Raw genomic sequence first — 15,298 nt, 5'->3', positions numbered from 1 at the left:
CTGTTATCTGCTCCGCATCACCCTGCAACGTATAGGCTATCTCCCTAATTACAATCGACTTATTGAAGTTGAGTCTTTCCTTTGTAGGGACCCTTTGTGCATTCCCCATTCTACTGTCTTACCTGCTCAGTTGGGTAAACCCGGAAACTACAGGCCAGTCAGTTTGATCCGAAAGTGTTTAGGACGCGATCTACTGGCCGGGTTCCTGCCGACCGTTACGCCGTGCGAGATCTAACCAGACCCTGCTAATACTGCCCAGAACTGACTTTTTTTTAAAAGTTAGATCGCACCCAGTGAAAATTTGGAACAAATCTAACATTCACTTGGACAGGAGAGACCTCGGGTATAAGTACACAAATGGTTGAAGATAGAACATAGAACAGTACAGCACAGAACAGGCCCTTCGGCCCTCGATGTTGTGCCGTGCAATGAGAAAGTAGTGAGAAAGACACGTGGAATCTTAAGATCGACAGATAGAGGGAGAGAGCACAGAAACAAGGAAGTTATGATGAACCTTTATACAACACTGCTTTTGCTTCAACTGCAGTGCCGTGTTCAATTCTGGGCACCAGCCTTTAGGAAAGATGTGAAGGCTTTTGAAAGGGTGCGAGAGAGGTTGACAAAATATGGCTCCAGGGATGAGGGACTTCAGTTCCGTGAATAGATAGGAGGCGCTGGGGTTGTTTTCCTTTGAGAAGGGAAGTTTGAGAAGAAAATTGAAAGAGATGTGTGTTCAAAATCAGGAGATAGTGAGAAACTGTTCCCATTGAGAGAAGGATCAGAAGACACTGAAAGGAAAAGATCGACAAAAAAAAACAAACGTGACAGTTTTTGCACAGCGGGTGGTGATGTTCTGAAATGCGCTGCCTTGAGAGTGTGGTGGAGGCAGATTCAGTTCTGGCTTTGCAGAGGAAATTAGGTAAGCATCAGAAGAGAAGACGTTTGCGGGGCTAAAGTGAAAGGGTGAGGGTGGGGGACTAGCTGAGAGTCAGCCACAATGGGTCAATAGGCCTCCTGTGCGATAAGCATTCTATGATCCAATGGAACCAGCGAATCCAGATTGTTGTGGCTTGTGCCCTCCCCCACATAAAATTCTGAAAGCTCAGTCTCCACCAGATTGCCAAGCTCCATTGTCTTCAAATGCCTTTTTGCCCTGGCTCCATCTTCTCTGAGGAATCACCTGCAGCCTTGTGCCCCTATCCATATCTTCTGACCAGTTTATTTCTTGTTCCTTCCCTCTTTCAAAAATGTCTTCTTCAGTTGCTATCCTGGCCTCTGGATTTGTTGCCTACTTTTCATTGCTCTGTTCCCCTTCACCCTTAAAATGTGTCTCTGATGGCTTTCGAACTCCAAACCTCCTATTCGTGTGTTGGTGTCCAAAGTCTGTGAAACCCTGTAGAACATACTTCTGTGTGACGATGTGTTATAAATGCAAGTTGGGGGGGGGGGGGCAACACGGTGGCACAGTGGTTAGCACTGGGACTGCGGCGCTGAGGACTCGGGTTCGAATCCCGGCCCTGGGTCACTGTCCCATGTGGAGTTTGCACCTTCTCCCCGTGTCTGCATGGGTTTCACCCCCACAACCCAAAGTGTGCTGGTTAGGTGGATTGGCCAAGCTGAATTGCCCCTTAATTGGAAAAACAATATAATTGGGTACACTATATTTAAAAAGTTGTTGCGGATGGTTCCGAAAGAGTTAATTATGAAATTTGTCAACACGCGAGAGACCAGCAAAGCCATCTTTATAATATGACCGTTTAATGATTTTTATTTGATTTTCTTTTTTTTACAATGAATCTATTCTTCCAGTTACATAGGAGTTGCAACAGAGTTGAAGTTACCCCATGAGATGGATTTCAGCAGAAAAGATATCAGTGGTGTACTGTTCCAGTATCCAGATAGTGATGGAAGAGTTGAAGATTATGCTGAACTTGTTGACCTAGCACATCAAAATGGAGTGAGTGAAAGAAGTTGGAAGTTATTTTGGGGAAAGGATGAAAACAGGCGCTGAATGGATATAGTGTACTACTAAGATATGCCTGTCGGCGGCACGAGGGCGCAGTGGTTAGCACTGCTGCCTCACCGCGCTGAGGACCCGGGGTCGATCCCGGCCCCGAGTCACTGTCCGTGTGGAGTTTGCACATTCTCCTCGTGTCTGCGTGGGTCTCACGCCCACAACCCAAAAAGATGTGCAGAGTATGTGGATTGGCCAAGCTAAATTGCCCATTAATAGGGGAAAAAAAGAGAATTGGGTACTCTAAATTTATTTTTTTTAAAAGATACGTCTGTTTTTAGCCGCAGTTTTGTGGCTAATCGATGAATACCGTGATTTAAACATGCCAGGGAGGTGCTAAAACCTGTGGGCTTAGTGTTCCAAGTGCTGATTAATGCAATTTTTGTGGGGCTTTTTGTAGCCTGCACTCACCCACTGCCACTGAAGGTGTGGAGTGTGCTGGCTGGCACACACTGGAATGTTTCAGGGTGACTAAGGGAGAGCGCGGGAACGTGCACAGACTCATGCGTGCAGTACGGGACGTCCTGTTGGAGAAAGACTGGAGGAGGAGGGATGTCCTGCACCTGAGAGGGAAGGATACCAGCTCCCCACCTACTCTCTCTCCTCTTCCTCTCCCCGACAGCGGCTGATGCTGTCTTGTCTGGACTTATCATCCTTCTTCCATTCCTTACCCAGATCAAAGGATTCCCAAGCAAGATGCCCATGACCATTTCCTCGTGACTCCTATGAAGTTTAGTAGCGCAATATTCACCCTCTTTGTGTAATTTTCAGAAAATTTGAAGAATAAATGTTGATTGTTCGTTGGTGAAGTCTTTTGTCACAGAAAATCTCCCACAGGGTCTCAAAAATCCTGTTCAAGCCTCCAGGTGCAAGTGCACAGTGAAAGCTGGTCATAGCTTCAAGAAATCCTCGACGATCTGGTCGATTGGTCGCTTTTAAGAAAGACCCTTCATTTGAAGTGCCGGCCACCAAATGCTGTGCGGCATGTCTAATCAGGACGAGCAAAGAACTTTAAAAAAATTTTTTAGATTTGCCAATTATTTTTTCCAATTAAGGGTCAATTTAGCGTGGCCAATCCACCTACTCTGCACATTTTTGGGTTGTGGGGGCGAAACCCACGCAGACACGGGGAGAATGTGCAAACTCCACACGGGCAGTGAACCAGAGCCGGGATCGAACCTGGGACCTCAGCGCCGTGAGGCGGTTGTGCTAACCACTAGGCCACCGTGCTGCCCAACGAGCAAAGAACTTAACTGTCAATGAAACCCTTAACAACCCTCCTGTATCAATCCTCCATTCCACATACCTTGCACGTGTCCCAACTCCTTCACCAAGATGGCGTCTTGTGCTAAGTGCTGACTAAACTGGCATTGCCCAACCCCCCCCCCCCCCCCCCCCCCCCCCTTTTTAAATGTATTTTATTACCAACATGTATCAAAACAGGTTAAAACACATAAACACCCCGGGAATCATACTTCCCAGTAATCAACTATACAGTCTGTATAAGGTTTTCCCCCTTTTTCACCTTCCCCCCTTCCCTGCAACAAATAGCTCCTCAAACACGGTCACAAACATTCCCGAACTTTTCTCAAACCCCTCTGCAGAGCCCTATAACTCATATTTTATCTTCTCCAACTGCAGGAAGTCGTACAGGTCACCCAACCAAGCCGCCACCCCCGGTGGCGATCGCTCCCGCCCAGAAGCTGCCCGATTTTTTGCAACCTCAAAAAAATAACGTAACTGTCAATAAAGCCCTAAACAACCCTCCTGAAAAAAAACCAGCGTGATTCTCTGACCCCCGCCCACCCCTCTCATACTCATCTGCTACCCCCTGAAAGAACCCACTCATTCTCACCCGAGTCATATGCACCCTCTGTACCACCCTAAACTGTAACAGGCTCATCCTTGCACATGAGGAGGTCTCGTTTACCCTACGCAGTGCCTCACTCCATGCTCCCCAATTGATCTCTCCTCCCAACTCTGCTTCCCATGTCTCTTTGATCTTTACTCCCACTTGTATATGTCCCCCAATTCTTCCCTCCCCTTTCACATCCAGAAGCAGCAGTTGCTTCAGCAGTATGTATCCCGGCAACCTAGGAACACCCTCCAGACCTCTCGCGCAAAGTCCCTAACCTGCAGCTACCTGAACTCACTCCCCCTCAGCAACTGTACCCTCTCAACTTAGCTCCTCCAGACTGGAGAACCCTTCCTCCAAATACTAATCCCTCACCTTGACCAGCCCCACTTTCCTCCACCTCCTGTATACACTATCCATCCTCCCCGGCTCAAACCCATGATTCTCGCACAGCGGCGTCAACACCAACATTCCTTCCACCCTAAAATGCCTCCTCAACTGATTCCATATCTTCATCCTGAACTGCACCACCAGGCTTCCTGAATATCTACTCGGAGCCATTGGCAACGCTGCCGTCACCATAGTCGTCAAACTAGACCACTGACAAGATTCCTCCTCCATCCTAACCCCTCTACCCCTTCTCTTTCCCACCACCGCCGCACAATAATAATGAAGCAACGCCAGCCCCGCCCTGCTGCCTCTGTAGCAGGGTCCTCCCAACTCTCGGCACCTTTCCTGCACATACAAAGCCCGAAATGATCGTGTCCAATATGCGAAAAAAGGCCTTCAGTACAAAGATCGGGAGAGCCTGAAAGATAAACAAGAACCTCGACAGAATATTCATTTTCACCACTTGGACCCTCCCCACCAATGTCAAGGGCAGTGTATCCCACTTCTTAAGATCCTCCCTGGCTTCCTCCACCAGCTTTGTTTAGTTCCACTGATGGAACCCCGTCCATTCCCTCGCTACCTGAATCCCCAAATACCTACAGCTATCTCTCGCTACCGTAAATGGCATCCCCCCCCCCCCCCCCCACTAAATTTGCAAAACCTTCCAAAAACCTTGAATAAGTATCGCCACTCCAGCCTCGTCCATAGACACCACCACCTCAGGTACCAGAGCCCCGACCGATTCATTGCTACATTCAACAGCCATCTTATATTACTCGTGAGCTGCCTGCCTTTCACAAAGCCTGTTTGATCTTCTGCAACCACCACCAGGACACAGTCCTCCATCCTCCCCGCCAACAACTTTGCCAATACTTTCGCATCCTTGTTCAATAGCGATATGGGCCTATACCATCCATATTCCACTGGGTCCTTCCCCCTTTTCGGGATGAGCGTGATTACTGCCCGCATCATCGTCTCCGGCAACACCCACTTCTCCAATTCATTTTTTTCAATTTAGTGTGGCCAATCCACCTACTTTTCACATTTTGTTTTGGGTTGTGGGGGCAAAACCCACGCAAACATGGACAGTGACCCAGAGCTGGGATCAAACCTGGGACCTCGGCGCCGTGAGGCAGCTGTGCTAATCACTGAGCCACCGTGCGCTTGATTAAACGACCCAGCAGATGTGGTGCCAAGCCCTCGCAAATTTCTTGTAAAATTTCACCAGTACCCATCTGGCCCTGGGGGCTTCCCCAATTTCGTATACCTGCAGCGAGATTCTCCGCAATCGGTGCGATGGCCTGACGCCAGCGTCAAAAACGGCGTGAACCACTCCGGCGTCGGGCCACCAAGAGGTAGCGGAATTCTCCGCACTTCCGAGGGAGTTGGTGGACGGCGGAGGGGTTGGCGCGGCAGCCGGCACCGAAGGGACTGTGCGAGTCCTTGCATGTGCCAAAGGGTCGGCGTGATCCTGCGCATGCGCGGACCGGCCGGCGTATTCTGGCGCATGCGCAGGGGGGTGTCTTCTCCGCACCGGCTATGGCAGAGCCCTACAGGGGCCGGCGCGGAAGGAAGCAGTGCCCCCACGGCACAGGCCCGCCCGCAGATCGGTGGGCCCCCATCGCGGGACAGGTCACCGTGTGGGCCCCCGTGGACCGCCCCAGCCGACTTACTTGCCAGGTCCTGCCGTGTGGGACCTTGACTAATCCACGCCGGCAGGAGTGGCCAGAATCCGACAGCCTCTCAGCCCATCGGGGCCCGGAGAATTGCCGGATGGGGTCTGCTGCCAATGGCCCCCGACTGGTGTGGCATGATCCCCGCCCGAAAACTAGCACTGGGTGGGGTGTCGGAGAATCCCGCCCCGATACTATCTAGCAGCTCCTTCAGCCCGAGTGGCTCCTCCAACGCCTGCCTCTTCGATTCCACCACCTGGGAAATTCCAACTTGTCCAGAAACCGCACAATGTGCCCCTGCTCTCCCCCCAGGTCTGCCTTGTACAGTCCCTGGTAGTATTCCATAAACCTCTCGTTTATCTTCCCCGGCTCCGGAATCACATCCCCAGTCCCAGTCCATATCTGCAATATTTCCCTGAACGCAGCCTGCCTCCGCAGCTGGTGTGCCGGCATGTGGCTCACGTTCTCCCCAACCCATATTGCGCCCCTCTTGCCCTACGCAGTTGCCCTATCGCCCACCCCGTTGTCAACCTGTCAAACAGCCCCCGCAACTTTTTCCTCCTCGACAATCCCTCCGCGGTGGGCACCCACAAATACTCCCTGTCCACCTCCACTATCTCGCTAACTAGATGGTCACGTTCCTCCCTCCTTTCCCTATCCGCACGAGCCTTAATCAAAATAATTTCCCTTCCCAAAAAATGGCCGCCAACACCACCCCGTTCTGATTCAACTCCTTAATCACCTCCCGCATCTTATCACAAAAACCTCCATCCGCCAACGACCTCGAATCAAACCTCCATTCGCCCTCTGCTCTCGTCCCGTTCTAAACCGAATCTCCAGCCAGTGGGGTGCATGATCTAAGATAACTACCCCGCCACCCCAACCAAAATCTCCCGACTCACTACAAAGTACCCAATCCGCGAATACACCTTATAGACGTGTGAAAAGAAGGAATACTCCCCCCGGGTTCTGAATGCGCCATGGATCCACCGTACCCATCCTCTCCACCTGAATCCCAGGCCACCACCCCCAAAAGCAAACAAACAAATGCTAAACACAAACAGTCCATAAAACAGGGGGGGGGGGGGGGCATCCTTTCCCACATAAATCTTTCACCCTTACCACCCCATACAATATCAACAGTAAACAGCAAACCCAAAAAAGGACCCCCTCCCTACTGTGATGGATTTAAGTTATTCCGGACCCGATAACACTTTAGTAATAACCTATGCCCTAGGTTAACCCACCAAAAGAGGGAAATCCGTTTCTCTGCTAAGACCCAGAATAGATCTCACGAAGGGAGAGTGCTTTTCCGGGTCTCAGACAGTTAAACAGGATCTCAGTTACTTTTTATGGGAAAAGTTCATAACTAAATATTTACCTCTGTCGTCGTGGGTCCTGGTCATTTAAGACTTCCTAAATGAGTGTCTAGGATTTTAAACTTTGAGAGTAAGTTTAATTTTAATCAAGTATAATTTTAACACAGTATAATTTTAATCAAATTATTTTTAATGCAAAATACTCCCAATAGATACATACAGAATTGCAGTTAAAAATATAAATTGATTAACAGTCTTTAGTTAACCCGTTAACAATCCTTTGTTATCTGCTAACACATTAGCTTCTCTTAAGAGAATGTGATATCTAAAACATGGAAAATCCTAAAGTATCTCCTATCAATTTCTAATACATTTCTAAGAAGCTTAACAGAAACATACTTACAAAACCATAATGGTCTTTATTTGACGAGGCAAGCTTGAAGAACAGAGCTTTGACCCACACTCCCGCAGGGGAGTGAGAAGGTACCTCTCTGCCAAAATGCCCCTTTTTTTATATATAAAAATTTCTAATCGGTCAAGGACTGCTTCTGTTATCTTATTACTTATTGTTGGTTAATTGCCTATAGCCAGATGGCTAATTTGATGTGTTATCATCAATATATGTTTTAATGATCTTAGTGTCTGCGTGAATGTCAGGTGTCTTAAGATATATTGGCAAAGAGCGACTCGTATAGAGATCTGGATTTTTTTCAGTGTTGTCATGTTTCTTCGATATCAAAAGAGACACTTCTTTGAGGATGTTATTCTAAGTGTCAAGGGTTATATAGTCAAGGAAGGATTTGTGTATTTATTTTTCTGAAGAATTTCCTGTCCTCATGGTTTGAATACTTATAGGTGCAGGGGAGTGATCCCAAAGAATTTATGGTGTGTCAAAGGAAGGTCTTCCTTCTCCTGTATTTGTTTGTATTAATGATCCTCGAATCCTAGCTAGAAGTTTCTCCCAGCAAATGATAACCCGTACATGACCTATAGCTGAAGTGGGTTTATTCCACTTTGAATTAAAATGCTGGTTGTATTAATTTTTTTTGCCTTGTTTCAAACCGAATTTTGTGGCGAACGTGATATTCATCACACTACCTGCACTTCGAACATGTTCCCAACCATTACGAAGAGCCAGCACCCCGGATGCCAAGCATTGTCCACTCAGTTCTCCCTCAGTTTATGCTCCTCAGTGAAGTCTTCAGCTGCTTCTGGGGTCTCGAAATAATACTCCCAGCCTCCGAACATCATCCATAATTTCGCCAGATAGCACACCCCAAACCTGATCTGCCGCCAGTACAGCACCGCCTTGGCCTTGTTGAACCCTGCCCGCTGCTTCGGCAACCCGGCTCTAATATCCTGATAAATTCGGACCTTGTTCTCTTTCCACTCACAGGTACGCTTCTCCCTGGCCCAATGCAAAATCTTCTCTTTCTCCACAAAGTTGTGGAGTCTCACGATCACCGCCCACAGCGGCTCCCCAGCTCTAGGCTTCTGCCTCAGGGACCTATGCCCTCTGTCTACTTCAGGGCCTTATCTAGCACCCCTGCCGCCACCGGCCCTGCCAGCATCTTCGAGATGTACCTCGTGGCACTCACGCCTTCCACCCCTTCAGGCAGGCCCACTATTCGCATGTTCTGCCTTCTCGAGGTATTCTCCTACTCCTCCACCTTTGCCCTCAATGTTTTACACAGATCCCCTAGGAGCCCCACGTCCACTAACAGAGCCACCACACGATCGCTGTGGTCCGAGATCACTACTTCGATCTCCCGAATCTGTGACCCCTGCACCTCCAAACACTTCTCCATCCGTTCCACCAAACTCTTCAGTGGTGCCACCGCTCCTTCGATGGCCTTCGAGCGATCCTCCCGCGTTTCCTTCCTTTGCTGGCAGAATTCGTCCTTAATAAAAGCCATTAACTGCTCCATCTGGGGCCTTCCACCTTGCACCGGCCCTTCCCCCTCAGCCATCCTTACACTGGCTGCTGTAGTACAGGTTTCCTCCAACTCTTTGGCCATGTCTCTCACCGTCTCATGCCGGGTTTGGTAACCAGCGGACATACCACTCCTTGGGGAAAACTACTCCTCCAACCTTCACCTCCGCCTTTTCATCGAAATTCCAAACTTTCGGGTAAAAAGAGCTCTTTTTTGGGCCTTCAAGCAGGAGCTGCCCTGTGTGCGACCACTCACACCATGGCTGCCACCGGAAGTCTCTGCAGTCCACAATCCCATTGGACTATCTCCAAGACTCTTTAGCACCTGAAATATCCTGGATAAAATCTCACCTGTCAGGTTGATGCTGACCAGCATGCTGAATGTTTCAAGCTGCAAGTTCTGTCCCCACTACAGAGTTTAGTCACTCCATTCTGCGGATTGTATTTTTTTAATGGGTTGCTCTAATCTTATATCCACTGTAATCAATTAACCCACAGAATTAATTTGTTGCCAGGTTTTGGTTTTGCATTGCAGCATCATAAGCTTAATAAGTACTTGGATCCCTCTGGGAAAAACAATCTTGTCAACACCGTGGTAACATCAAGACAAAAATTCCCTTGTAAATAATTTCTCGAAGTGTTAACTTCCCGCATGGAGATAACGTGAGGGGAATAATCCAGAGCTGAATTCAGATAGAACATAGAACTCTAAAAATTCATGAAATGAAATGAAATGAAAATGAAAATCGCTTATTGTCACGAGTAGGCTTCAAATGAAGTTACTGTGAAAAGCCCCTAGTCGCCACATTCCGGCACCTGTTCGGGTAGGCTGTTACGGGAATCGAACCGTGCTGCTGGCCTGCTTGGTCTGCTTTCAAAGCCAGCGATTTAGCCCTGTGCAAGGTGGAGATGAAGCCTGGGGGTCGCATTTTTACCTGTCGTTCTTTTTTCAGTACAAAATATTTTCTGAAAACACGGAACTTGACAAAGGCCTGAGGCAGAATTCAGATTTTATAAAAGCTCAAATCTGATCGTGTGACCACTGGGGAGCTAAGAATTGAAACAAACTTGATCAAAGCACTATAGTTGGGGAGACAGTGGCGTAGTGGCTGTTTAGCACAGGGCTAAATCGCTGGCTTTGAAAGCAGGCCAGCAGCACGGTTCAATTCCCGTAACAGCCTCCCCGAACAGGCGCCGGAATGTGGCGACTAGGGGCTTTTCATAGTAACTTCATTTGAAGGCTACTCGTGACAATAAGCGATTTTCATTCATTTTTTCATTCATTAGTGGTAATGTCCCGGGACTGGTAATCCTAATTGGGGGGGGGGGGGGGGGGGGGGGGGGTGGATGGATAAAGCTAGTCTCATTTCTGGTAACCTTGGCATGATCATCAATGTTGCAAAAAAAAAAAAAACCATCTGGTTCAGTAATGTCCTTCAGGGAAGGAAATCTTTTTATTTATTGATTTTTTTTTTTTCCAATTAAAGGGCAATTTAGCGTGGCCAATTCACATATCCTGCACATCTTCGGGTTGTGGGGGTGAGACCCGGGGAGACTCCCCGTCTGTGCAAACTCCACACAGACGGTGACCCGGGGCCGGGATCGAACCCGGGTCCTCAGCACCCTGAGGCAACAGTGCTAACCACCCTGCCGCCCCCAGCGACGGAAATCTGTCATCTTTACCAAGCCTCTCCTGCATGTCATTCCAGACTTTCAGCGATGTGGTTAACTGCCCTCTCAAGTGGCCCACCTAGCAAGTCACCCAGTTCACGGGCAATTAGCCAGCGATACCTGCATCCCCTGAAATAATTTTTGAAAACTTAAAGATTGCACCATTCATCGTAAAAATTCTAACTAGTCCACATCCCAAGGCTGCTCTCGAAACTTGAGATCACCCATTACCCAGCCAAAGATCATTATTCAGCACTTGAGTGGAAAAAAAATTAAGCGGCTCGGGTGATTGTATAAATATTGGGAACTATTAACCTTGAGAATATAAAGTGGTCATTGAATTCCTTTGCTACTTCTAATAAATAGCAGCAGATCTCACGAGGTTCATTACGCTACATCTACTGACAGGCGGTGCCTGGTTTGGAGAGAGAGTGTAGGCCGGGACCAAGGCTGTGTAATGGCCGCTGTGTCTCCTTTCCAGGTGACGAGCTTGGGTTAAGGAACTGTCACGGTGACCTGTAACCTGTTTCTGTGTAAAATGTGGCGGGGCTTTCTTATTATACATTGTCGCTGATTACTTTTTACTTTAATCAGCAATTTTCATTTAAATCAGCAATTAATGAGCTGATCAATTAGACAGTGGGTGGGGGGGGGGGGGGGGGGGGGGGGGGTAAAGAAACCTAACCGAATAGAAAGAAGAATATGACACATTTTGCTACTCAGATATGGTTCTGTACCGGGCCATCCTATGCCTGGGCTCACGTAGCTTGATGCCACCAAAGTGACTAAGTGTGGCATTTGCTCCCACTAAATACCTCCCCTCCTGATTCACAGAAACACTGAACAAATAAGTGCTAATAAGTAATCTTTGCAAACATAGAAGTAAATCAGGGTCAGTCCTCCCCATTCCTCCAAAAATGTGGGGGCAGCAGTTTCTGGTCCTTCCTCCCTACCCACGGTCCTGCTGAAGTCAACACTCGCCATGCAAAACGCCACAGGTATCTGTGCGACCGCATCATCATGCCAGCGTCCAACGGCGAGCTGCCTCTGCCGTGGGAAAACTTTGCCGGGAGGGGGCTGGAAATTTCCGGCCGTGGTTTTTTTAATTTAAAACATTGTTCGACTTTCACAGCCATAACATCCTTTACTTTACTTTTCAGGCCTTGACATGTTGTGCAACTGACCTCCTGGCCTTGTGTGTGCTGAGACCCCCCGGAGAATTCGCTGTGGACATTGTACTTGGCAGCTCCCAGAGGTTCGGTGTGCCGCTTTCCTATGGAGGGCCGCACGCTGCTTTCTTTGCCGTCAAGGAAAGCCTTGTCCGACTGATGCCAGGAAGAATGGTCGGGGTTACCAGGTACGGAAATACGTGTCAATGCCGGGGGGGGGGGGGTAGTTTGTAACTCGAACCAACAATTCCGTGTTCTTTTTAATTCAATCTTGCAAAAGGAGGAAATTCAAGAGGCAAGTCAACCATTTAGTGATCCTTCTGGAGTGTGTGCTTTTCGGGACATGGTGGCATTCCTGATGCCTTCCTATTTGTCTAATCTGCTGACACCGTTTGGAGGGAAACCCATCAAAATAGCCACATGAGTGATGTACCAAAGTGCTTCCAAAATGTTGTCTCACTCAGCCTTGAATATATTCAATGACCCAGCTTCCTATGCTTGTTGGTGGAGAGAACTCCAAAGACTAACAACCCTCTGAGAGAAGAAATTCCTCCTCTCCGTCGTAAATGGAAGCCCCTTCATTCTGAAACTGTGCACCTAGTTCAAACTCTCTCCCCCCCCCCCCCCCCCGAGGAGAAACACAATATTCTTTCAGCATGCAAATCAAACAGCTTTGTAATTGTGAGGCAGCTAGACCTTGGTAACATAGACATTGAACATACAGTGCAGAAGGAGGCCATTCGGCCCATCGAGTCTGCACCGACCCACTTAAACTCTCACTTCCACACTATCGCTGTAACCCAACAACCCCTCCTAAGCTTTTTGGTCACTGAGGGCAATTTACATTGGCCAATCCACCTAACCTGCACATCTTTGGACTGTGGGAGGAAACCGGAGCTCCTGGAGGAAACTCGCGCCGACACGGGGAGAACGTGCAGACTCCGCACAGACAGTGACCCAAGCCGGGAATCGAACCTGGGACCCTGGCACTGTGAAGCCACAGTGTTATCCGCTTGTGCTACCGTGCTGCTCACTCCATGCCCGGCAGTTATGTGCAGTCATCACCACAGACAGTTTGAACTGTAAGGGAGGGAAGAAGAAATGGATGAAGGGAATGAGGAAGTGGATGGAAAGGACGATGAGAGGTGAGTTCAGGGGGCTAGTTTCCTTTCAGTAAGGAGGGAGCAATTGTGCTTATATTCTCTGTGGTCATGGAGTGCAAAGTCAGGTTTGTCTTTAGTAGGAATGGGGAGGATGAGTTTTCTCTTAGCAAGAAGCTGTAGTTCTGTTGTGAAAGCATTGAAGTGTATCTGGGTTACTGTTCAGTTGTGTGCGTTGGGGTGGTGGTGACTGCACATTTTAGCATCATACAACACAGGCAAGCCACCCCAAAAATACTTGCTGCAAATGTTTTGGTTGAATCGTCTGTACTTCAATACCTGATACTACGAGCACTTGAAACCTCTTATTTTGTGTAAATAAATATTGTAAAATTGACAGTCAAGGCTCATAAATTCTTCATCTAGACCCCCGGAATCCGTTTGGCTGCTAAAACCCCTGAGCCCCAGGGAAAACAATGCTTGATTGGCAGCTATGGCTCTCTGATCTCTGCTGTCAATTTCACAATATTTTTTAGCAGAAAATAAAGAGTTGTCAAGTACTTGTAGTTTCTGCTAGTGATACTTTAAAGGGTCTGAAAGATTGCATTTTCCTTTTTTTTTTCTAAATTTATAGTACCCAATTAATTTTTTCCAATTAAGGGGCAATTTTAGCGTGGGCAATCCACCTAGCCTGCACATCTTTGGGTTGTGGGGGGTGAAACCCACGCAAACACGGAGAGAATGTGTAAACTCCATACAGACAGTGACCCTGAGCCGGGATCGAACCTGGGAACACGGCGCCGTGAGGCTGCAGGGTTAACCCACTGCACCACCGTGCTGCCCTAAAATTGCATTTTCCTGACTACCATTTACCCATCAAGCATGTAAATCCAACCCTTCATCAATATGAATAAACTGTTGTTGCAGGTTTTCAGAGTGTAACGTTGTTGCTATTAATATTTGCATAACGGGAAACATTGACTGTGCGTGTCAATTACATCGCATTTAATTACCTTAATATTGAAGAAGCACAAGTTGCTGTTTATTTTTTCCTCAGGATATTGTAAATGTCTTCTCATTGCGAGCTTAAGAAAAAAATGTAGGTTACCTCTAATGGCCACTTAATAAAACTAAGGTAATTGTCTGACATCGACTAAGTAACTACTGGCTTGAAATAACATCATATGATATTAGTTGCAAACTAGCTCTTTCAGAAATACGGAAATGTTTTTTCATGGTCTGAAATACCGTCAAAAGCTATGGGCGCAATTCACCGACCCTGTTGATGACCCATCATCCCGAAGTCCCGCCGCTGACAGGCCTCTCCAGCCGACGTGGTTTCAACCACCTCTGGTGGCGGCAGGTTGGCGGCGCGAGCGGGCCCCAGAAGTCCTGAGGGGGGCGCGCGGGGCGATCGGACCCGGGGGGTGCCCCCACGGTGGCCTGGCCCGCGATCCGGGCCCACCGATCGGCGGGCGGGCCAGTGCCCTGGGGGCACTCCTTTTCTTCCACCGCCGCCATGGCCTCCACCATGGTGGAGGCGGAAGAGACCCCCCCCTACCGCTCATGCGCCGGTGGTGACACCAAAGGCTTGTTGGCGCCAGTCGGCGTGGCGCCAACCACTCCGGCGTGGGCCGAGGCCCTAAAGGTGCGGAGAATTCCGCACCTTTGGGGAGGCCCGACGCCGGAGTGGGTGGCGCCATTCCGCTATGCCGGGACCTCCCGCCCCTCCGGGTGGGGGAGAATCCCGGCCAAGGTTAGTCATGCGTACATTTTTCAGTAGCTTGTGTCAAGGAAGCAATATCCATGAGCTGTGAATCATCATCAGTTGCAGAACGACTTGGGCCCCACCCACAGTTCCCCTCGGGAAGATTGCAGCTCCGCTCAACCCCTCCCAGCCAAATGTCAAAATGTTGCCGTATTAATTGCCAATAAAACTCACTGCAGAAAGTTTGGGCAGGTATTTAACAACATTAGGAGCTGTCTACCATGTAACCCGTATCAGTGGAATGCCACACAAACTCTCCAGCCCAGAAACCGTACAATCCAAACTGTGGAATCTCAATCCTGCAGGTAGTAAATTGTTCTTCGAGTTCAAAATGAATTTTTTAAATGTGGGATTTTTTTTGTATTTCACTTTCTTTTCTACTTTAATTCAAGCTTTCTTTCCCTCT

General features: G+C 48.5%; 1 protein-coding gene across 3 annotated transcripts in view; it reads left to right on the top strand.

The window, feature by feature from the left end:
• gldc (glycine dehydrogenase (decarboxylating)) overlaps nucleotides 1-15,298 on the top strand; it is a 169,618-nt gene that overhangs the window by 70,954 nt on the left and 83,366 nt on the right. For all 3 annotated transcript variants that reach the window (XM_038804258.1, XM_038804260.1, XM_038804259.1), the window contains 2 exons: nucleotides 1,810-1,957; nucleotides 12,016-12,212. In XM_038804258.1, coding sequence (XP_038660186.1) covers nucleotides 1,810-1,957; nucleotides 12,016-12,212 — 345 coding nt within the window. The remainder of the gene's footprint in view (nucleotides 1-1,809; nucleotides 1,958-12,015; nucleotides 12,213-15,298) is intronic.

Source organism: Scyliorhinus canicula, chromosome 8, assembly GCF_902713615.1.
Source record: "Scyliorhinus canicula chromosome 8, sScyCan1.1, whole genome shotgun sequence".
NCBI lineage: Eukaryota > Metazoa > Chordata > Chondrichthyes > Carcharhiniformes > Scyliorhinidae > Scyliorhinus > Scyliorhinus canicula.
This window is presented reverse-complemented; position numbering and strand designations above follow the sequence as displayed.